This window comes from Myotis daubentonii, chromosome 8 (genome assembly GCF_963259705.1).
Source record: "Myotis daubentonii chromosome 8, mMyoDau2.1, whole genome shotgun sequence".
In the NCBI taxonomy this organism is placed as follows: Eukaryota; Metazoa; Chordata; class Mammalia; order Chiroptera; family Vespertilionidae; genus Myotis; species Myotis daubentonii.
In genome coordinates, this window is record NC_081847.1 from 56,096,460 (window position 1) to 56,119,498 (window position 23,039).

At 40.8% G+C, this 23,039-nt stretch overlaps 1 protein-coding gene across 7 annotated transcripts in view; it reads right to left on the minus strand.

Annotated features, from left to right (window-relative positions):
- Positions 1–4,951: 4,951 nt before the first annotated feature.
- Positions 4,952–23,039, minus strand: part of GATA6 (GATA binding protein 6) — a 33,977-nt gene continuing 15,889 nt past the window's right edge. For 6 of the 7 annotated variants that reach the window (XM_059706484.1, XM_059706478.1, XM_059706481.1 and 3 more), the window contains one exon: positions 4,952–9,535. In XM_059706484.1, the coding sequence (XP_059562467.1) occupies positions 9,365–9,535 (171 nt within the window). In that variant the 3' untranslated portion in view covers positions 4,952–9,364. The remainder of the gene's footprint in view (positions 9,536–23,039) is intronic. The other variant, XM_059706483.1, reaches the window with a different exon arrangement.

Here is a 23,039-nt window from a genome sequence, read left to right on the forward strand (position 1 = left end):
CCCAGTTCCTGGTCATTGCCCAGTTGATTGGAGCCAGAGATCTTCCCTCTGCCAGATTCAACAAGGGGGGAGCATGAAGAATGCAGCCTCTTATTTACAAGCTGTGAAGCCTGCAAAAACTTTGTAGAGTATATCTGTCCATTTGGTGATAACTGATCTCCAGGGGCTCAGAAAGGGAAGCTGTTTGGGTTAGCAAGTGTAGGTGTTTGTCCTGATTTCCTGCTCTCACAATGCTTTCATTTATTCCAGCAAATGCAGCTTGATGATTCACTGGAGACCAATCGTCATTTGTGCTACTCCCTGGAGGTAGTAACTCAGAGCTGGTGTTTGGGGACATTCGCAACCTTTGAAAAACCATATTGGTGCAAGTCTCAGTAGCTTGTTAATTCCTAAACTGATTAACAAAGCAACGCTCAGAATAGTAAAAAGTTACCAGCCTCTGCCAAAACTTTTGCTCACAGTTTGATCCTCCAGTCTCATGCAGTAACCTCTCAGCCTAGCCTGGAGCCAACGCTACTGAACCAGGAGTTTGGAAACTCAGGTATTGACCAGCAAGACTTAATCTCTAAGACTCAGTTTCCTAAACCGGACCTCAGGAAGGTCGGTCCCTTCCATCTCTAAAGTTATATGAATCCATATTTAAGTGAATAAGTGCATTAGGAGGTATGTATTTCCTTAATCAGACACCACCAAGAGCAAGGTTTCCCACCAACACCCAAACCACCAATGCAAATGGAAATTGCATGTTCCCCTCAGAAAATGCTAGAGAATCAACTAGGGGGGGGGGGGGAAGATATGAAAATTCAGAATGATCCTAGGAAACAAACTTAATGCGTACTCTTAGCATACATAACCATTCAAAGGGATATATTAACATCAAAATGTGTGAAATACTGCCCAGCCATTGTGGCTCAGTGGTTGAGCATTGACCCATACACCAAGAAGTCAAAGGTTTGATTTGGGTCAGGGCACATGCCTGGTTTGCGGTTCAGTCCCCAGTAAGGGGAGTGCAGGAGGCAGCTAACTGATGTTTCTATCTTTCTCTCACTTCCTCCTTCGCTCTAAATCAGCGGTTCTCAACCTGTGGGTCGCAACCTCTTTGGCAGTTGAACGACCCTTTCACAGGGGTCGCCTAAGACCATCCTGCATATCAGATATTTACATTACAATTCATAACAGTAGCAACATTACAGTTATGAAGTAGCAACGAAAATAATTTTATGGTTGGGTCACAACATGAGGGACTGTATTTAAAGGGCCAGAAGGTTGAGGACCACTGCTCTAAAGCAATTTAAAAAAAAAAAAAAAAAAACACAACATATTTTTTTTTAAAGTGTGAAATACCTAGGAATAAACTTAACTAGAGACATGCACAAGACCTATATGAAGGAAAGTTTAAAATGCTAATAAAGAACATAGAAAAATACTTAAACAAATGAAAAGATATGCTTCATCTTGGACAGGAAGACTTAACAAGTGAAGCTACTAATTCTCCCTAAGTTAATTTAAAATTTTAATATTATTCCGATAAATATATCATCAGCATTTTAAAAAACCTGAACAAGCTAATTCTAAAGTTTGTATGGAAAAGTAAATAAGTGAAAATAATGATCAAATTCTTATTTTTTTAAAACATTAAGGAGACAGGGCTAACCCTCTAAATATATTGCAAAGCATAATAGCCAAAGAAATTTGGTATCAAAGCATGAATAAACAGATCATTAGTACAGAATAGGAAAATCCAGAAATATATCCAAATATATCCAAAAATTTATATTAAGTATATATCCACATAAAAATTTATACAAGAATTCATATAACAAGAATCTACATATTTTTTGAAATCCCATTTGAATTAATGAGAAGTAAATGAATTATTCAGGAAATGATGCTGGGACAAGTAGGCTGCCATTTGGAAAAACATAAGGTTGAATATATACTCTAGATGTTACAACAACCAAAAACAAAAATTCCAGGTGGAAATAAAATGTAAACCTCAAAAGCAAAACCAATAAGTACTAAAGGAAAACATGGAATTTTAAAAAACAATTGTAACAGCAGAGAAGGCTTTCCTACATATTATACAAAACTCCAAAGCCATAAAAGATAAGATAGATAAATTGAATTACCTTTAAAAAAAAAAAAAAAAGATCGTCATGATTGTTTTTGTATAAACAAAGTCAAATGAGAAACCAGGAATAAATATCTTTAAAGTATATTTCAGATAGAAGGCTAATTTCCTTCATATGCAAAGAATTTCTCACATCAATGAAACCAGTAACTCAATAGGAAAAAATAAGTAGAGAATATGAACAGAATTGAGCAAAGAGTTCACATAAATGGAACTACAAACGGTTCTCAATCATAGGAAAAGATGTTCAACCTCATTCACAATAAGATAAATGCATAACAAAACTCAGAGATGCCAAAATGACAAAGATCAGAGTATTTGATAACAGATATTTGACTAAGGGAAAACAAGCACTCTTGAACATTGGCTGGCAGAGTGCAAATTGGAACAACCTCTATGAGAGCAATTTGGCAATATCTACCAAAACTAAAAGCAGAGATACGCCTTGACTTAGTAATGCCACTTCTTAAAACTCATCCCATATCTGCATTCAAGATATGGAATAATAATTGCAGTGTTGTTTAAATAGAAAAAGATTGGAAACAAATATTCTCCAACAGGACACCAATTAAATAATGAACTACCCAAATATACTAAGTGAAAAAAAGCAAAATGCAAAGCAATGTATGCAGTATAGCACCACATATGTAAAAAAAACATGGACTATATATACTTGTACATGCTTATGTATGCATTGTGATCGTCAACGCATATATTCAATACAAGAAATAAGAAGTTGCACCTGGGAGAGAAACTGAGGGGCCGGGGAATAGGGGTAAAAAGGACGATTGGTTTTCACTGCATTCCAATTTATAGCTTTTTGAATTTTGTACTATTCCAGACATTTTAACTAATGCAAAGGCAAAAAAACAAAAACAAAACAAAAAGTCTCCAGCCCTGCAGAATCAGATTCTCTGGGGAAGGGGTCGGGGGCTCTGCGATTTTGATAAGCATTATGTGTGATTCTTGTGCACCTAGAAGCTTGAGAACCCCTGACAGAGAGCATCATTATTAAAGCAAACTTATCGAAAGAATAATAGCAACAATGATGTCAGCAGTAATGAATACTTATTTTAAAAGATAAAGCCTAACACACCACTGCCAAAATCTTGCACAAGTGTTCCTGAAAACAATTCTTTGGCACAACCACCAGGTGATTGAATGATTTTACATCACAACGAAGTAGTCCTTGTTCTCTCTGGTGTTCAGTTTTAATCACTGGTAATAATTTCACCAGCTTTTTAAACTTTGTAAAATGCTTTTGAGCTAAGTAAGAGCATAACAAGCCTTACTTGAAGTTACATGAAAAAGAGAGAAGTGGCCGAAACTGGTTTGGCTCAGTGGATAGAGCGTTGGCCTGCGGACTGAAAGGTCCCAGGATCGAATCTGGTCAAGGGCATGTACCTGGGCTGCGGGCACATACCCCAGTAGGAGATGTGCAGGAGGCAGCTGATCGATGTTTCTAGCTCTCTATCTCTCTCCCTTCCTCTCTGTAAAAAAAAATCAATAAAATATATTTTTTTTAAAAAAGAGAAGTGATTTGCTCAGAGACAGCACAACATCTCCGAACTCAATACTTCTCAGCTAACTACACATGACTTTATGTATTCATAAGAAACCTATCAATCAAAGAAATGTATACTTTGAGATTCCCTCAATCTCAGCATACCTGTGTTGCAAATCACAACTGTGTGTTTCTGAGATGCTAGAGGAGAAAGGACATAATCTCAAGTCTCAGACAGTGCTGCCTCCCCTCTGTTTCTCAATTTCTTTCCCTTTCAATCCAGATGAAAAGACAATACGGTGGCATGGTTAAGAGCATGTGCTCTGGAGCCAGACTGCCACTGTGTAACACTGGACAAGTTACTAACTTCTCTGTACCTCTGTAAAGACATCTGTAAAATGGGACAGCAACACCTCACTTACCGTGGTATGAGGATTAGATCAATCGATACATGTGCAGCACTTTGTATAAAACTGGCACATAGTAAGCAATAATATTTGCTATTATTATTTCAGACCCGTCTTGGAGTGTTAACAGAATAGAATCCACAAAAATAAGGGTAAGAGGTAGGGAAGGGGTGGAGAGACGGAGAGGAAAACTCTGTAATGGCTAAAGGGAAGACACAGAAGGCAAACAACAATGAAAAGTTGGTTGTTTCCAAGAAATAAAAAACCAACTACAAGATATTGAAGCAATGGGCCAAGCCAAGCAAAGCTGTTTTTTCCTTGTTCTGCGGACTGCTGGGCTGCCAGACGTTTCCATTTTCCGGTCTGGGTACGTATCACTGTATAAGTTTTCTATTGGGGGGTTGGGTTAGGGGGTGGCAGCACCTCTTACCAAGTCCGTGTTCATAAATATGACCAGGACTCTCACCCTCTGTGGCCTAAGGCAACAGGGGCACTTGGCCTCCATAGATCCAAGCCTGGGGAGTTGAGAAAACCAGGAGAAAGCTAGGAGATTCCAATCCCACCAGCTTCCCTAGTCATGGAGCAGCCTGCAGAGGCCCCTCAGACTCGGGGACTCAGACCAGACCAGACCCACCATCGCCTCATTGCCCATAATCTGCACATGGGCCGATGGGCAGCAAACACAGATGGAAGGGACCTTCAGAACACACCGCCTGATTTCTCTATTATATGTTCGCTGAGGCCCAGAGAAAAGTGACTCGCTCAAAAGCCAAGGGATATCTAGATAATTATCTTACCACAGGGGACCGCTTATGACCAAAATATAAGCCTTTCAATTAATTAAACATTAGTTCATCTTTAATTGCTGTAGTTTAGCCATTTTTAAATGTTTGTTCTTTTTAAAAAAAAAAAAAAACACAAAGAGAATGAGTATCTCTTTAACAAAAACAGTGATATTGACTGTGGAATGGATATGTCCCTGTGACAGCTGAGCAGGGAGAACAGTGAGGACCAGCTGTCCTGCTCGTCCTCCAGTGCAGATTTGGGACCTGCCTTAGTGGACTTGGTGGGGGCGTGATCACTCACTCTGCCGTGAGTCTCAGAGGTCGACGTGCACCTGCAACAGCCTGACTCTCCTTTAGAAGCATTTGGAACTATCGGCCAGAATTTATCTACCCAAAGTTCCTCTGAACTTAGGCTTTCAGCCTGTAATATCTTATAGTTGAAACTGAAGACACCATATGATTCCTTTCCTCTACAGATCCTACAAAGAGCTAGCACCTTGACCCCAACCTTGTCCCCGCCTCCAAAACCCATAGCAGACAGGCGTGCGTTAGCTGGAGCTAATGGTTCAGCCACACAGAATCCATCTCGAGGACCCAAGTGGCCAGAGCTGCACAGAATCTTTACCCACAGACCCTGTTTTCAAAGATTTGATCTAACAAACTTATTAATCGTTCTCATATAAAATAACCAACTCATATCTGACTGCCCTTTAAAGCTTCCAAACAGGAGATTCCCAAACTGACTTACTATTTCAACCCAGAAACAAAACACATTCTAATTAGCTAGGGCTGCCTTATTCTACGTCCCCCTTCCAGCCTCCCACACACCTAGCACTTCCTCCTCAGAGTACAGGGATCTGAAGACCCCATGGACAACGCCCAGGCAAGGAGAGGCCTTAACGCACCGAAGGCACCACGCTGCCTCGAAATGAGAGCAGCCTGGAATCTGGCGGAGTCACGAGGACCTGCTGTATTGCCCTTCCAGCAGCTAACCTATCTATAATCTGAAATTACATCAATTTTCCAAGGACTGGGGAAAACATTGCCCATGAGCAAGAAGTTAATTTACTTGCAGGGGGAAATGAATGGCTCCCTTTGCTTTCCTGACCCTCCCATAGGCACCAGGAAACAACACAAAGTGACCCTGAAGAGAAACCTCAAACAGAGCTTTCGGTTATGTAAGATGGCCTAACATCAGCCAAGAGGGGCAGAGGACATACTTTCTGAAGCCCTCGGTAATGGGTCTGAGCACTCTCTAAGCCAGAGGTTCTCAACCTGTGGGTCACGACCCCTTTAGCAGTCGAACGACCCTTTCACAGGGGTCGCCTAAGACCATCCTGCATATCAGATATTTACATTACGATTCATAACAGTAGCAACATTACAGTTATGAAGTAGCAACGAAAATAATTTTATGGTTGGGTCACAACATGAGGAACTGTATTTAAAGGGCTAGAAGGTTAAGAACCACTGCTCTAAGCTAAGGTGTATCTATGTCAATGCAATTCTTGAGAAATAACTTGTGCTTTGTTTTGTTTTTTAATCCTCACCTGAGGATATGTTTTCATTGATTTGACAGAGGGAGAGGGAGAGTAACATCCACGTGAGAAACATAGATCGGTTGCCTCCCACACCAACTGGGATCAAATCTTCAAACTAGGCATGTGGCCTGACCTGGAACTAAACCAAAGACCCTTCGGTGCACGGGGCTACACTCCAGCCAACTTAGCCACAATGACCAATGCGAGAAATGACTTTTCTTTGATTATCATACTCTGGGTAGGGGTGCTGATTGTATGTTTGTTAGAAATGATCAGACTTCCACTGTGCACAATCACGGATGAGAAAGCGACCATTGAAAAAGCCCAGATCAGCGGAGCTCACTGTGATAAAACAGTCCCCGCCTTCTCCTCTGCCCCTGGGCATTCCATGACAGCCGTACTTCCTCCCCCTTTGTGTTCTGAAGAGGAGCTTGGGCAGCCGAATGGCACCTTAGGGTTGGAAGTAGCAACATTCGGCAGCATACCCATAAAAAAGGATTTGGAAGCCTCAATAAGAAAAATTCATTTTCCAATCAAAAGATATTAACTCAACAACTACCAACCCACCAGAAAGGACTCAAAGTAATGAAAACCATAAGAGGAATGAGGGAGAAAAAAACGAGGGATAATAACTTTCTTTGCCGTCAGACCAGCCCTGTCCTATTAAACAATCCGCTGAACTCACACTGGTCTTTCAAGCATCCTCCCCATCCATCTCTGCCACCCCCTGGGCAGGGGAATCCCTCGCATCACTCTCCTCAGCGTTGTGGAAGAAATGCAGGTGAGCCAGGGGTGTCTTAGTCCCTGTGATTCTGCAAAGGCCTTAGACATCCCAAACACCCATTTGTTAAGAGCTCCTGCCACGCTTTTTCAGTCATGTTCACACTCAATGCTTACTGTGCACCAAGCCCTGCGCTAGGCACTTTATATGGACGCTCTCCTTTGAGTTAGAAGTTGTGTGTTACTGGCATCATTTTACAGTTGAGGGAAAATGAGTTGGATAACTTGCCCAAGGCCACAGAGCTCATGCATGCAGAGCAGGGCTGGAAGCCTAGTGATCTGACTCCAAATCCAGCCCTCTGTCCATGTTTCTAGCTCACGCTATGGTTTTAGGGTGCATGCAGGCTTCAGTGACTTCCCCAGACACACACATACCCCAGCCCTATGTCTGACTTCCAGCACCACCCACCAGAGGAAGACTTCCCTTCTCTTGAATCTAACTGGACCCCATAGAATGGCTGTAATCAGTGCATGAAAAGTGGCCCACACCTTGGAGCCAAGATGAAATTACACCATGTTGTGTTGTGGAACAGCTTCTTGACTTCCTGAAATCCACCCAACAGTGAAGGAAAGTAGAGATAGTTCAGATCATTCTATACCTTCTGGTGAGTGGAAGGACTTCAACCTCAGATGAGCTCTGAGACTTGGTGGCACTTTGCAAAAGGGAGGTTCCAGAGAGGAGATCGTCCGTTTCTGGACTATAAAGTATTTCGTTCAAAGGGGGGAAAACTCTAGACTTTTTCAATTTTTTTCAAGAACTGTTCCTAAAGAGAATGCTTATTAATCTCAGATAATGTGATCTGCTACTGGGTCCCTTTAATTATAAAAATTTTCCCCAATGCAAATTGAAAGTGATAACTCCATGTGCCAACTTCAAATAAACCAAGCTATAAAACAGCTCCAAAAGGACAATTCATGGACATGAAGGCCGTAAGGCAATTTGCAAAAAACATCACATGTGCTTGTTTTATATGAATGTCTATACAGTATTAAAATGAAACTGAAAGGGAAGGAATTCACTGTACAGAAGACAAACAATACCCTTTTTATTTTTAAAACTCTGGTGAAATAGGTTTCCATATGACATCCCATTTTAAAAAATTAATGTAAACCAACCTGCCTATGGGTTAGTCACACTGTAGAGACTTCACCTTAGTGTGTACAGATACCTAGAATATTTACAAATATTGTCTGTTAGGTAGTAAAGTTTTGTTGCAATTTTTCCAGCACATATTCCACAGTAAAATACAGGGGGGATATTGGTGTTCTTGTATAAGAATTCTTAACAAATGAATAAAGGCAATTTTCCTGAGAGAAGATTTGTTCTTGAAATATTTTTCTTTAACAATTGGGAATATAGAAATGGGATGTAGTTGTAAAAGAAGCATAAGAATGTCTAAGTTAACATTTTTCTTTTAAATTATTTAAGTACCATTAAGTTAAAATGTTTACATTCATTATAAAAAATGTTGTTAAATCTTATGCAAATGATTTAACACTGATTGCTGCAACGCAAATTGCACTTTTTAAAAAAATTATTGTATACATGGAAGAAAAATATCTTGTTTGCTACCCTGTTTACAAATTCCAACTGACTTCAGGTCAGTCACACAATATGAACTTTGAGAAACGCCAGTCACAGTGTATGTTACAGTTATAATGCAGTCCTGCAAACTCAGCAATATTTTTGACAAGTGACCTCATGAACCGACTCAGCCTCCAGAGGTGTGTACCAAATGGCCTCAAATGGTCTTCTCCGTGAACGCACGTGAAATCTGGGTGTGGAAAGGTATTAAGAAATCAGAAGAAGCACATGATTTGGGGCAATACACATAAAACCTTTCTTTGAAAATCTCAATATTCCTTAGCAGGCAAGGCCCCAGGCCTAGTCCAGGTTTCTGGAAGTGGCACAGCGGGTGCCCTGGCAGACCCAGAGGCAGGCTGGTTGGAAGTGGCCGCAGCCAGGGAGGAGGCCGCGTGCTGTGGGCTGCGCCGGCCTTCCCAGGAAGCGCTCCATCTTCTCCCTGGCTCTTCACTGACAGGGGCTGGCTGGTAAGGCAGCACAAGCCTCTTGGGAAATGCATCTCTTTCAAAATAAAGGCACGGAAATCACACATCAGAGGAATGTTCTGTCAGCATACTCGCCCCAGTTTGCACAGTGTGGCATAATCACCGCGGGTCCCGAGGGCCTCCCTGCTCCAGCAGCGGCAGCAGGCTCAGGCCAGGGCAAGTGCACACCACGAATCCTGTCTCACCGAGGAGGACGTGACTTCGGCCGGTGAGGCCAGGCTGACGCCTATGTACAGCCCATCTTGACCTGAGTACTTGAGCTCGCTGTTCTCGGGGTTAGTGCTTTCTCCTGTGCCAGGCATCGCCGGGGCACCCGCCTGGCAGAAGATGGGGACAGAGAGGAGGAGAGAGTTATATCCATAAATTTGTTAGGTGTCATGCTCCTACTAGGTCAACACATGGGGACAAGTGAGATGGGCAGTGCAGCCTGGCCAGGGCAGTTCACTGTGCTGCCCAATGCCATTGACCTAGCCCTGGAGATTTAAACTCTCACAAATATGCCCTTGTTATCTTGAGGACTCATGGCAATAACCACACAGCAACATGTTCAGCTGGACAAAAGTAGAAAAGGAACTGGAAGAAGAAACCTATTTGTAAAAAGTGCCATACAATCTAATCATTTCAAGAGAAAATGCAGAGCATCGAACACACACACACACACACACACACACACACACACAGCAGAGCCATAAGGTTTAGTAGCTATGTCAAAGCCTAAAAGAGAAAGCTACACAGTTCAGCAAGGCCTGATAAATGAAATTTTTGAGCACTGACTTCATGGAAAATTAACCCATGCATATACAGATTTAGTATCTAACTCATTTACCTTAATTCTTTCCAAGACTGGGCTATGTTTGAAGCAGACCACACTATAACCAGAATGGAAACACCCTTTATCCGTCATGATTGTGGCAATTATTTCTCAAAGCAAAAGGTGACCTTTACATTGTTTCATTCATTCCTTCTATCCACATGGGAAAGGCCATATAGAAAACATACAATTTATGTGATATAATTTAGCAGAATAAAACTAAAATAACTAAAATCATGTTTAGACTATGGCTTGAGAAAGCAGTGCATTGGGTTGTTTTTTGTTTAAATCCAGCCAATGCCCTAGCTGGTTTGACTCAATGGACAGAGCGTCAGCCTGAGGACTGAAGGGTCCCAGGTTCGATTCCAGTCAAGGGCACATGCCTATGTTGTGGGCTCGATCCCCAATAGGGGGCATGCAGGAAGCAGCCATTCAATGATTCTCTTATCATTGATGTTTCTATCTCTCCCTCTCCCTTCGTCTCTGAAATCAATAATAATACATTTTTTAAAATCCAGGCATAATCACATAAACCCATTATTTTCTTCTGTGCTTTCAGGATTCTACCCCATAAATTACTGGATACTTGTTTTTTGACACAGGAGGAATGTTTTTTACTTCTCAAAGCATTCATTTACATACACAATCCCATTAAATTCTTGAAACATGGGTCTGGCTGGATTGATGTTACATTCACTTCTGAGAAACACAGGGCACCTAGATACCAGGCTGAACTGATTGGAAGGTGCATGGAGTCCCCTTGGTTCCTGGGGCCTGGAAATAAATGTGGTCCTACACTTCCCCAGATAAAATCTGGTTTTCTCTCTAATCCTCACAATATCTGCATGATGCTAGGATGTAAGGTTTTAGGAGATCTATACATATGACTTCCTGTTTTCCCATCCCAACTTCCTATTAATTGGACAGACCAAAGCCAGCCCCTGTATAGGTATCCTTTCTTTTCCTAGCCAACTTGAGTGCATGTTAAAATCTAGCAACAACAATACCCCCACACCCTTACCTCTTTTTAAGTAACACAAACTTAAAGACTTAAACTGAGGGTTTTAGGTGCATAAAAAAGCAAATTTCAAAAAGTCATTGACATGCCTAAAATTTAAAATAGATTCTTATGAAATAGCTGAAATAATCCTGTCAACACACTAAAGCTATGGATTTGGTTGCAGATAGAAATATGGTGATTAACTTCAGCCCTTAAATCCAGAACCTCCACAATTAGCAAAGCCAACCTGGATCCAGACTTAACTCCCAGAGCAATAAACAAAAGGGTGGTATTAAGTTACAAAAGGACTCTTCATTTTAGAGTCTTCAATAGCTATCATTCAACTAGTAGAAAGAGTAAGCTCCTTTATAAATGACTTATGCCACACTCAACTTTGTGTTGATTGATTTATTCCCCCAAAATAAGCACATGTGCATTTATCTGACTAACCCTGACTTCAGCATAGCCAGTGCTATTCTCTGAAATGAAGAGGGTGCCTGGATTGGCCCAGGAAACAGTCCACCTCAAATAACCAGACGTGCTGAGATAGCAGAGCAGTCTGTCGTCACCATAAGTCAGTAACAAGGAACAGTAGCAAGGTACCCATGAGAGTCAGGCACTGAGACTGTGAGCCCCTAAGAGATAGTTACTCCCTGGACCAGCTCCCAGGCCACATGAGGAGCCAGGACACTCACACACTCGACAGTAAGACTGTTCAACAGCCTATCGTAAATGATAAATGAGTGGCTGAGACAGGGAGGTGCGGTAGGAGGTCATAAAAGGAACCAAAGAGGGGGAAGGATTCCTGGAGAAGAGCCACAGCAGCCTGCACTGGGGGGACAAGCGTGGGCTTTCAAGTACTGTCCTGATTCTGCCACCCACTGAGTGTGGTCACCTCCCGAGCCTCCTCCTCAACCTGCCCTTGCCTCACCTACCCCAAGTATGGTTGAGTCAATTCATTGAGATGTTTGTAAAAGCATCAGCATGATGTCTTGCCATGAGTTAAAACATTCCATTAAAAGAAAGGGTGCTCAGGTGGGAGGTAAGCAGGACATGGGGAGACCTGTTCACAGGAAAACCAGCTAAAACAGAAGTGTTAAGCAAAGGAGGTAAGAGAAAATGTGGGAGAGATAAACTAGAAGACCTAAACTAGCACTTTCTGTACCTCGGTTTCCTTACTAGAAAACGAAAATAAAGAAGCACCTATCTATGTGTAAGGTTGTTGCAAGAATTAAATCAGCTAGTAAACTGTACGTAGGTATATGCTATTATTAGTATTTTACTATTGTTAAGGATAAGGAGTGTAGACCTAATTTAATCTTCCAATTCCATCCTTCACCAGGTGAGTTAGCACCATCACTGGGTGGGAGCAGTGGAACTCATCTAGAGCTAAGGGAAACCACCCACTTCAACAATGACTTATTCTAATTGTTACGGACAACACTTCGCAAAAAAATAAAAAGTGCTTCCACAGCCCTTCAAACGGCTCACTGTCCCTTTTTCAATAAAGAAATCTTAATACCTTGATTATTATTCTTATACCTGAGCAATAATCCCAAAAGCTACCAGTTGAAATACCCATTGTCTTCTTAGTTCAGACAAAAATGTTAAGCTTTATAGCAGGCCAAGAGTCCTATTGTCAAAGGGCAGGCAAACTCAAAATTACATGAGTGAAGAGTTTCTTAAAAGAATATATCAGCTCTAGGGGGTTAATATCTAAAATGTATAAAGAACTTACACAACCCAACACCAAAAAAGCAAACAATCCAATTAAAAATTGGGCAAGGAACCTGAATATACACTTTTCCAAAAAGAACATACAGAAGGCCAATAGACATGAAAAGATGCTCAAGGTCACTAATCATCAGATAAGTGCAAACTAAAACCACAGTGAGATATCATCTCACACCTGTCAGAATGGCAATCATCAACAAATCAACAAACAACAAGTGTTGGCATGGATGCGGAGAAAAGGGAACACACTGTTGGTGGGAATGCAAATGGGTACAGCCACTGTGGAAAGCAGTATGGATTGCCTCAAAAAATTAAAAATGGGAGTGCCTTATAACACAGGGATTCCCTTCTTGGAATATATCCAAAGAAATCTGAAACACTAATTCGAAAGAATATATGCACCCCTATATTTACTGCAACTTTATTACAGTAGCCAAGATTTGGAAGTGACCCAAGTGGCTATCAGTAGATGAATAGATAAAAAAAAAAAAAAGTTGTGGTACATTTACACAATGGAATACTATATAGCCTCAAAAAAGAAGGAAGTCTTACCCTTTGCAACAGCATGGATGGACCTGAAGAGTATTATGCTAAGTGAAATAAGCCAGTCAGAGAAAGACAAATACTATATGATTTCACTTATATGTGGAATCTAATGAACAAAATACACTAACAAACAAAATAGAGAACAGACTGACAGCTGTCTGGGGTGGGAGGAAGCTGGGTTGAAAAAAGTGAATGGATTAAGCAAAACAAAAACTCATAGATACAGACAACAGTATGATGATTACCGGAGGGAAAGGGGGCTGGGGGAGAGAGAAGATGGTAAATGGGGGATAAATGTTTATGGAAGGAGACTTGACTTGGGGTGGTGAACACACAATACGATATACAGAGGATGTATTATAGAATTATATGATGTATTATAGGATTGTACATTTGAAACCTATCTAATTATATTAACCAATGTCACCCAAATAAATTCAATACTTTTTTTTTAAATCAGCTCATTTGAAAGCAAAAGGAACATTAGAGTCTCTCAGATAAAAAATAGAGCAAGTACTTATGCCCAAAGCTTGAGAATCATATTTGTATATGGACATATACTATTTAAACATGAAATACTACAATGTAAAACTTTTATATGTCAATCATATCTCAATAAAATATAAATTGTGATTTTTATGTAAGATACATAAAATCATAATGCTGAGATCTGATTACATTGTGATAGCCCCAGTACGCTCATCCATAGCCAGTAGGGCTATATTCTGGTACATGCCTGAGAAAGTAGTTAGCAGAGATATCAAGAATTCTATACCCTACTTAGCTCTGTAATTTCATTTTGGAAAATGAAATTACAGGGCTATTATAATGAAAGAATTCAAAAGAAGGGAAAGGCTCCACACAGGAAGACATTCATTGCAAGTTTACTTATAATAGTGGAAACCATGGAAATAATCTAATGTCTAATAATATGGGAATGGTTTAGAAAAGCAGAGTGCATCCGCTCGATGAACTATTATGCAATTATCAAAAATAAAAAGATCATGAGGCAAAATGGGGGGGGAAATCCCCTAATGTAATGTTAGGTGAAAAACAGCAAGATATAAAAATTCTATGTCATAATTACAACTTGTCCGTACACACGCAAAGGAAACCCAGAAGAGCATGGGGGCCAGGGGACCATTTAAGAGGGTCCAACCTATTAGCCATCTATGCCTTTCTTTGAATATTTTCATTTGAATGGCACAGTACAGTCTAACTTTGTGGTAAGAGTAGGTACTAGCACCAGAAACATGGGGCACAAGCACTTGAGGGGTGAGCGAGGCTGGATAGTCAAAAAGTAGCCAGAAAAAATAGGGAGGAATCAGAGGGGAAGCACCAACAGAGAGAAGGGAGGATTGGAAGGGGACTCATGCACCCTGGGAGTCACCTCCATGCCACCTGGCATAGGCTAGAACCTGGTCGTCCCTGCCCATGTGAAACATGGTTTCATATAAGTTAAAGCACCAAACACATTACATGGATTCACCAGTGGAACCTGAACTTTTGAAGCTGGTATTCTAACTGCAGATGTCATTGGCTCAACTCCTCTAAGAAACCTGGCTTGTCATATCACTCATTAAGGGCCTTTTCCTCAGAGGTGACATTTAAAACCTACCTATTGAGAATCAGTACAATCTGGGGAGAAAAGCAGAGCTTATTGCGACTCTGGACCCAATATACACAATACAAGAATACAAGTATAAATTGCAAATAACCAGTTGAAGACACATGGGAAGCACATCTAGTTGAAACCCTTGAAAGGACTTAAGTTCAGATCGTAGATATATCAACGTATCAAAACCAGACACTTCACTAACCTAAACCAACCCCTCCACCAAATGCCTCTGAACAACAGGAGGGCAGAGCGCTTGGGAATGCCCATCGCTGAATCATCCTTCCTCCTATCGGAGGGCAGCTCAGGCAGGCGGAGGTCCTCACTCTTTCTCTGATCAAAGTGCAGTGAGGGTGGAGCAGAAATCTGTTCTGTGTTTCCATTCACAGCTTATCTGCCCTCCACCCTCCCACAGACAACTGAAAATGGAGGCACTTCCTGTTGAAAAAAAAAAAATGTGTTATCAGCACCAGACCCAGCCTGGGCTTAGCGCTGAGCGCAGGCCAAGTTAGGTGGGAGACAACTGATGGCAGAGCGGCTGGGCTGGAAAACTCCCTCCTAAAGGAAGAAATGACTTCAGGGACAACTCGGCTGCTGCAGGGGCACGGAAAACCTCCACTGGCCTGTGGACAGGCAGAGTTCATCCTTAGATCACTGGATTTTTTTCCCCTGTGAGAATAAGCCTTTGTTCATTTTCAGACATACCGGGGTGAGCAAAAGTAGGTTTACAATTGTAATAAAAATAAATAATAATTAATAAAAATAAATAATAATTAATAAATAATACAAGAACAAACTGTTTCATGCATGACAGATGACTGACTATTCTAGCCTTCAAATTAACTGGTAAAGAACCCTCACAACTGAAAATCTACTTGTGTCACCCCTGTATATCGGAAAAGTCAAGGGTTTCTGATTTGATGAACGCATATAGTCAATGCCCAGCAGTTGTCTGGCTCACAGTGGGCTCACTGACATGGCCAGCTCTCTTTCTTTTCCTTTACGCCACATAAAGGCCCAGGGACAGCCTCCTGCAAGGCCACCCTGGAAAGGCAACACATCTGAGCCAAGGAAACCCTTAAAGGGTTTCTAGAAGAACAGCATAGGTTCTCTGGCTTGTGAATTGTAAACATGCATTTCATTTTTGAGAAAGACGACCAATAAGGAGTCGACAGGGATGTACTCAATCTTCTATGCTGCAATCCCTCTTAACGCAGCCTTGATTTGAAGAAACAAAACACTGCACCCCAGGCAGGTGGAGGGTGAGTGTGTGATCATTTCCAGAGCATGACTTTGATGGTGCTCACAACTGCCTCCCAAGCTCAGATTCAGACTGTCCGCTTCCACGGCCTCTGATCTGTCCTTCCTACACATCTAAGTTTGTGGTTATGGCTTTTTCTTGTGTGAGGAGAAGCCAGCCGTCCCTCATTGCCAAAGCTCTCCTCTCTGCTTTTATAGCCCCTCGGTTAGACTCTCGCAGTGCTTTAACAGTGGCCTTCCTCAAAAGAAAAAGTAAAAGCTACGTATATACGTTCCGACAAAGAAACACTTTCAGATAAATCTAAACTTCTACCCCAACAACGCTCATTTCAGTTTGAGTGGAGGTAATAGGACCAGACAAAATGTGATTCAATCAACGAGGAGGCAACACGGGAAGACCCGCAAACACCAGGCCAGGAAACAATCATCAGTCACAACAAACCCCAACTCTCCCATAATGGCTCAAATAAAGCAAGAGAACAGGAGCACTTTCTCTCACAAGAAAAGGGAGTCACGAGCTGATGACCTAACTCTGTGTTTAGCAGAATTGTTACTTTTTGTAATTTAACAAATTCCTTACTGGAGAGCTTGCTGGCTGCCCCTTCTCCCCCTCTTGCCCCTTCTAGGCCTGAGCAAACTAGGTTATATCCACACCCTGGGATGCTGCTTTTCAAGGACAGAACAATTCGATGCGCAAGTCTACTCTGGGCAGAGGAGCACATCGCATTGCGCATCTGTACGCACTGAAACAGAAAGCATGCTGTGGCGAAGAAAAGCATGGCCCCAAATTTATAAGAATCCTGGGGTTGTCTGTAAAATATGAATGTACAAATATAAATTGCAAAGGAGAGGGTTTGTTCTACAACTCAAAGTCATTAACATACTAAAGAGAAAGTTTTTCTTCTGAAATGAACCAAAACAAAGCAGATGACTATTCTAGCCTTCAAATTAACTGGTAAAGAACCCTGAGGCAAGATTTAAAACCTGGTGAATTACGATCTTTTATAACAAAACTGGTTTTTCAGGAGATTTGGATGAGTGTCTTTATCTCAATTAGAGAAAGCATCTCATAGTCCATGCACCAAGCAGCATTTACAAGAAAGCAGGACGAATATACTTGGTATCATAAGGAATGAAAAATTGCTGCTATCAGAGAAATAAAAGCAGTCTTTAAAAATAGTTACTTTGTTAGCACAATAGCTCTCCATCTCTCTATTTCCCACATTAGGAAAGTAAGGATTTATTGCCAGTGTCCTGAGATGAAAAACACAGTCATGCAAATAAAGCACATCACTATTAACTTCCAAGATTAAATGTAAAGTGCTACTCTTCTTGAGCTTCAAAGAGGTCCATAGGCATCTCCCACTTATGCTACACAATACTCCTAAGAACCAGATGGTGGGAATTACTTCTCCCCTTTAGTGGAGGAAAACAGAGGCTTTACAAAACCTTGGCAGCTTACGCTAGTCGCACACAGAGCTGCAGCTAAGCGCCTGGCTGCCTGAAACTGTTTCCTTCCAGCTGCTAATCTGTGAAGCCCCCAAAATAAACTTCAGGCCATATCCAGGCTTCACCATCAATCAAGCAACTAGACTTAATGAGAACTTTAAATTAAAACTATTTGTGCGTAATAAGATAAAAACGATGCTGGAGCGCGTGCCCCAGCTCTGGTGGAACCACGCCACTCTACCAGCGACCAAAGAGGCAACACACCAAATTAAATCAGCATTTAAACGCCGGCAGTTATTTACTTGGAACTGTTTTAACCCACAAAACTCCAACAGGACGTCGAAATCAATACTTGTTGTTTATTTGTTCAAACCTTTCTTAAAATCCGAAGTCAATAAAATAATCTCTTTGTACTCAGTCTCACAAATTCTGAGAGCTGGGCCTGGTGTGATAAGAAGCAGCATCATGAATTATCACACATGCCAACACCTGTCTTTGGAGATGCTTTTCTTAAATCGTTAAGATTTCAGAGAAAACGAACAGGTAGGTGCACACATGAACAGAGCTAACACAGTGTATTTACTTCATATTCATTAGACCTTCATATTGCTAGTAACTCTTTTGGCAGACGCCCATGAAATGCATAATAAATTACTTTCTGTTCCAGTAAAGGAATTCATTTTCTTCAAAGATGCATTTACCAATAACATTTCAGAGCATTCTAAGCCAAATTTCTTTAAATTTGGCCATGTCTTCCCGTAACATTACTTCCAGTTTTGTGACAATTTTGTATGTTCTTATAGAGGTGGCAGGGGGGACAAGAACTGCGAGGAATCTGCAATCTATAAAGAAAAGCTGTGTTCTGAGACAACGCCTTCTAACCTGAGGACATGTGAAAAGGCAAATGACATTCTGCCTACCCTTACTCTACCGAGGATTCTAGTTCTCAGATTGTGATCATGGGTCATGTATTAAATAAATCATAGTCCTGTGATCAACTGGGTGAACACATATGTTATAAACTATGTAAGGAGCATTCGTTTTACTGTTTCCTAATATACATACAAAGCCCTCAGATATTAATGCAGTACCATGGATTCCTAACTGCTCCTTTTTATCATCCTCCCTGTGACACACGCCCGCACGCACCGGCGAAGAAAAAGAGGGAATTCCACAAAAGGCCTTGAGATCAAAAAGAAAGTATGCAAACTCCACATGCTTCAAGGCTCCTGGCCAGGGTGACGTGTGACTTTCACAGTGAAGGCCAGTGTGGTCAGACTGGAGCGTGAGTTATTAGAAGGGGCTGTGGAAGAAGGAAGAAAGGGAGCCTGGCACATAGGGAACGTGAAGATAAAATGCCAGCAAAATATTTATGTTCATGGCTTGTAGCAAGTGGCAAGTGGGATATTAATAACTATGATGATTGGTCAACTCCTGGGAGTGGTAACAGCCCTGGGCTGGGAGGCAGGAGACGTCGGTTCCAGCCCCGGCTTCAACACGGCGTGTTCTGTGACCTTACGGAGTCACTCTGGGCCCTGGTTTATAAATGAGGCAATGATAAGGTCTAACTGCAACTCTCTCTCTCAGGCCCTTGTAAGAGATTCATGACTTTGTAACTCTTTTTTTATTCATTTAGAAAGAGTCTGTTGGGCTATAAACTCTGGGAGGAAATAAATGAACACTTGCCTATTTAAAAAATGTGTTTTCAGTGATTTTGTAAAAATTAACTGAAGGCAATTTGAACACTCTGAAAAGTTCCAATTAACTGAGCACTCACTGTGTATGAATTTAAATCACACTGTTAGAAGAATTTTAGTACTGCAATGTTACACTTAATATTTTGAGAGAATCTTTTTCCAATCACATTAGGCACATTAACAGTAGTAAATTTTACTAAATATTTGTCTATTACCCAACTCACATAGTCTTAGTATTATGATACATTTTATTAATAAGTATATTAACAAGAAAGCTTCTACAATGGCCTCACGAGCAAGTCACTTCTCTGGCACTCTGTTCCCACCTGTGTCAGTGGGACGGTGTTTAATGCTGAAAATTACTAATCAAAATTATTCATATTTCACTAAGAAAATATTATTCCTTCTCTTGAAAAATTCCAATATCACATACTCAGTAGTTTCCTGCCTGCCTATGTCCACTATCTTATAAATGAGAAAATATGGGAAAGGGAGAAAACTTCTCAAAAGCAAGAGTACGGCTGATCAAATACTAGGTTAATCCACTAATGTCTGGCTCTCAAGCACGCTAAAGGCCCTTGTGGAATCGTCCAGTTATAGGCTCAGCAGTCATTTTTGTCCCGTTTTAGCAGCCTCTTGAATCAGATCCTCTCTTCAGAGCCAAGTTCCTCTAAGTGAAAGCAACTCACACTGTACGAATGACCTTTCAGGTACTGAATTATTATAGGACTAGTTAATAATAGTAAGAACTATTACTTTGTGGCCGACCATAATGTGACAGTAAATCCAATTGCTTGCAGAAAAAGTAGAGCATAAATTTGCCAATAAAGAAGCTACTTGACAAAAGTGGCGCTTTCCAATTTTTACCATGGGGTGCAAATAGCAATACATGAAATAAAATCTACATAAAGATTTTAAAATATTAACCTGCAAAATACCTCACCTTCCTCTAGAACAGTGGTTCTCAACCTGTGGGTTGCAACCCCTTTGAGGGTCGAATGACCCTTTCACAGGGGTCGCCTAAGACCATCGGAAAACACATATATGATTACATATTGTTTTTGTGATTAATCACTATGCTTTAATTATGTTCAATTTGTAACATGAAAATACATCCTGCATATCAGATATTTACATTACGATTCATAACAGTAGCAAAATTACAGTTATGAAGTAGCAACGAAAATAATTTTATGGTTGGGGGTCACCACAACATGAGGAACTGTATTAAAGGGTGGCAGCATTAGGAAGGTTGGGAACCACTGCTTTAGAAGGTCTTACAAAGACATCCAGATATCCTAACAGTGTCGATCCTTAAATCACAGCCTGTCAGCTACAAGCCCTTGCGGGCGCGCATTAACTCTTTCAAACCACTTCTAGCACAAGTTTTAGCACCACACAGCTCAGAAGTACACTGTCTGACAAGGTCATTGAATGATGTTATTAGCAAGGGGTGACTGCAGTAAGAAAGCAGGTCTCGCGAGGAACATCGTGTCCCAGAAGAGTAAGTCCACCCTGAGGCACAGAACCAGCCAGCGAGAACAGGCGGTGAGTCCTTGTCTCAGTCTAAAGACGTCTGCCTCTCTGTGGAAGTTTATCGCCAGCGATGAACCACAAAGTGAAGAAACTGTTTCCTGTCACTAACACACCATGCCTGATGCATTTCCATTCGGAAGAGCCACGCGGCAGCCACCCTAACCCAGCTTGCCCTGAGGAGCCCTGGGGACCAAGAAACTAAACATTATAGGCTGTGAGGTCAGGGCATGTCACAGGCTCCAAGGAAAGGTTTTTTTCTTACTGTTTGTGAGGGGAAACCCTGCTTGTAAAATGTACAAGTAGGAGCATGCCAGCATTTGTTTACATCAATTATCAAAATACTCCCAGCTAAGAATGTCTTAATTGTTGGGCTCCAACATAGACAGAAACACATTTGTGACTGCAGTGGGGCTTAGAGAAAGTCCATCATTTAGAAATGAATGTGGTTTGGAATCTTCTTAAGGCTGACCTGATAATAATTTTAAATCCTTTCAAAGATCCACCTTCCACCTATTTTACCAGCCTTATCTCCTGCCTTTGGCTTCTTACATCCTGCACACCAGCCACAATGAACTCCTAAAACTGTCCCTGAAGTACCAGATACACATGCTCCGCTTCTTCCTGGAGACTCCTAGCCCATTGTTTCCCCCACAAAAATCCTACCCAACTAATTTGAATTTCCTCTACTCTGTGGAGCCATCTCCAATTCTGCAGTCAGAATTCACCTTTTATCTACTACCACACTTTGTCACTTGGTCACTCATTTAACATACTTCCAAATCTAACCAGCAGTAACATCTGTCTATACCTGCCCCCTCCACTACCACCACCTTCTGAACAGTTTAAGATCAGGGACCTAGTTTACCCCATTATAAACAGGGCCTCCCATAGCACAGTGCTTCATAAATGGGACTGTAAAGCAAGGAATTGTCATATAAAGGGTGGGGCAAAAATAGGACCACAGCTGTTCATAAGGAAAATAATAAAATAAAAATACAAGAATAAAATATTTCACTTGCTCACAACTGAAAACCTACTTTGGCCACATCCTGTAGGTTCAGTGATTTCTTATTCTCAGACATTAAGTCTTAGCGCTTATTTCATTTCCAAATTAACCTTTTCATCCCAAAGAAAATTTAAGAAATACCTTTTACCTAATACAACTTGGGGATTAACATATATATTATTAAGTTTATATATTATATACACATACATATTTTGCCTGCCTAAAAGTAGTTCTATAAAGCATTATTAAAAATTAAAGCCTACTTAAGTTCGTATTAAAACTGCAGATTTAGTATTGAAGTCATCATCAAACATATAACGTCGAAATACATGGAGATGAACTATACAGGGGTGAGCAAAAGTAGGTTTACATAATACAAATAAATAACACAATAAATAATACAAAAATAAACTATGTTTCACATACTCACAACTATAAACTTACATTTGCCCACCCCTGTATATAAAAAGTATCTTATAATTTTATAGATTTTTAGTTACAAGTCATAGGAAGAATAGTAATATTTATAAACTGTTAGATTGTATTTGAGAATTGCTGAAATAGAATACATTACTATATCTCCCTTCTAAATAACCAGAATAAAAAACCTATAAAACATAACTCAGCCAATAAATTGAAATCAATGCAAGATTTAAATATTCTTACAATTCGGAATATAAATGCCAACTGAACACACATTTTTCAGTAAAACTACATGTATTAGACTATTTTAGACACAATGAAAGAGTATTTGGGGGAAATTTATCTTTAAGTTCAAAAGTCACAAAATGTAATCAACTGTCTCAAAAATTAAGTTTAATTCATTATTAACAAACAAAGATTCCAAAGCAACAAGACAGGGGCAATTTTAATCCTGGGCTGCATGGAAGCAGTTCTTCCCAATCTCAGACAGAACAAACAACTCTCTCTCTACCTCCACCACACACACACACACACACACACACACACACACACACACACACACACTCTTACCACTGCACCCACAGCCTACAAAGAGAAACTGAGTCATAAGATAGCCAGGTCATTGACCTGAAGATCATCAGAAGGAATGTTTCCATTTTTCCCCAGGCAGGGGTCTAGTTAAAACCCAAAGTAGCAACAAGTACATACACTAGACATGCAAGTAAGTCAAAGAAATGAAGCTTC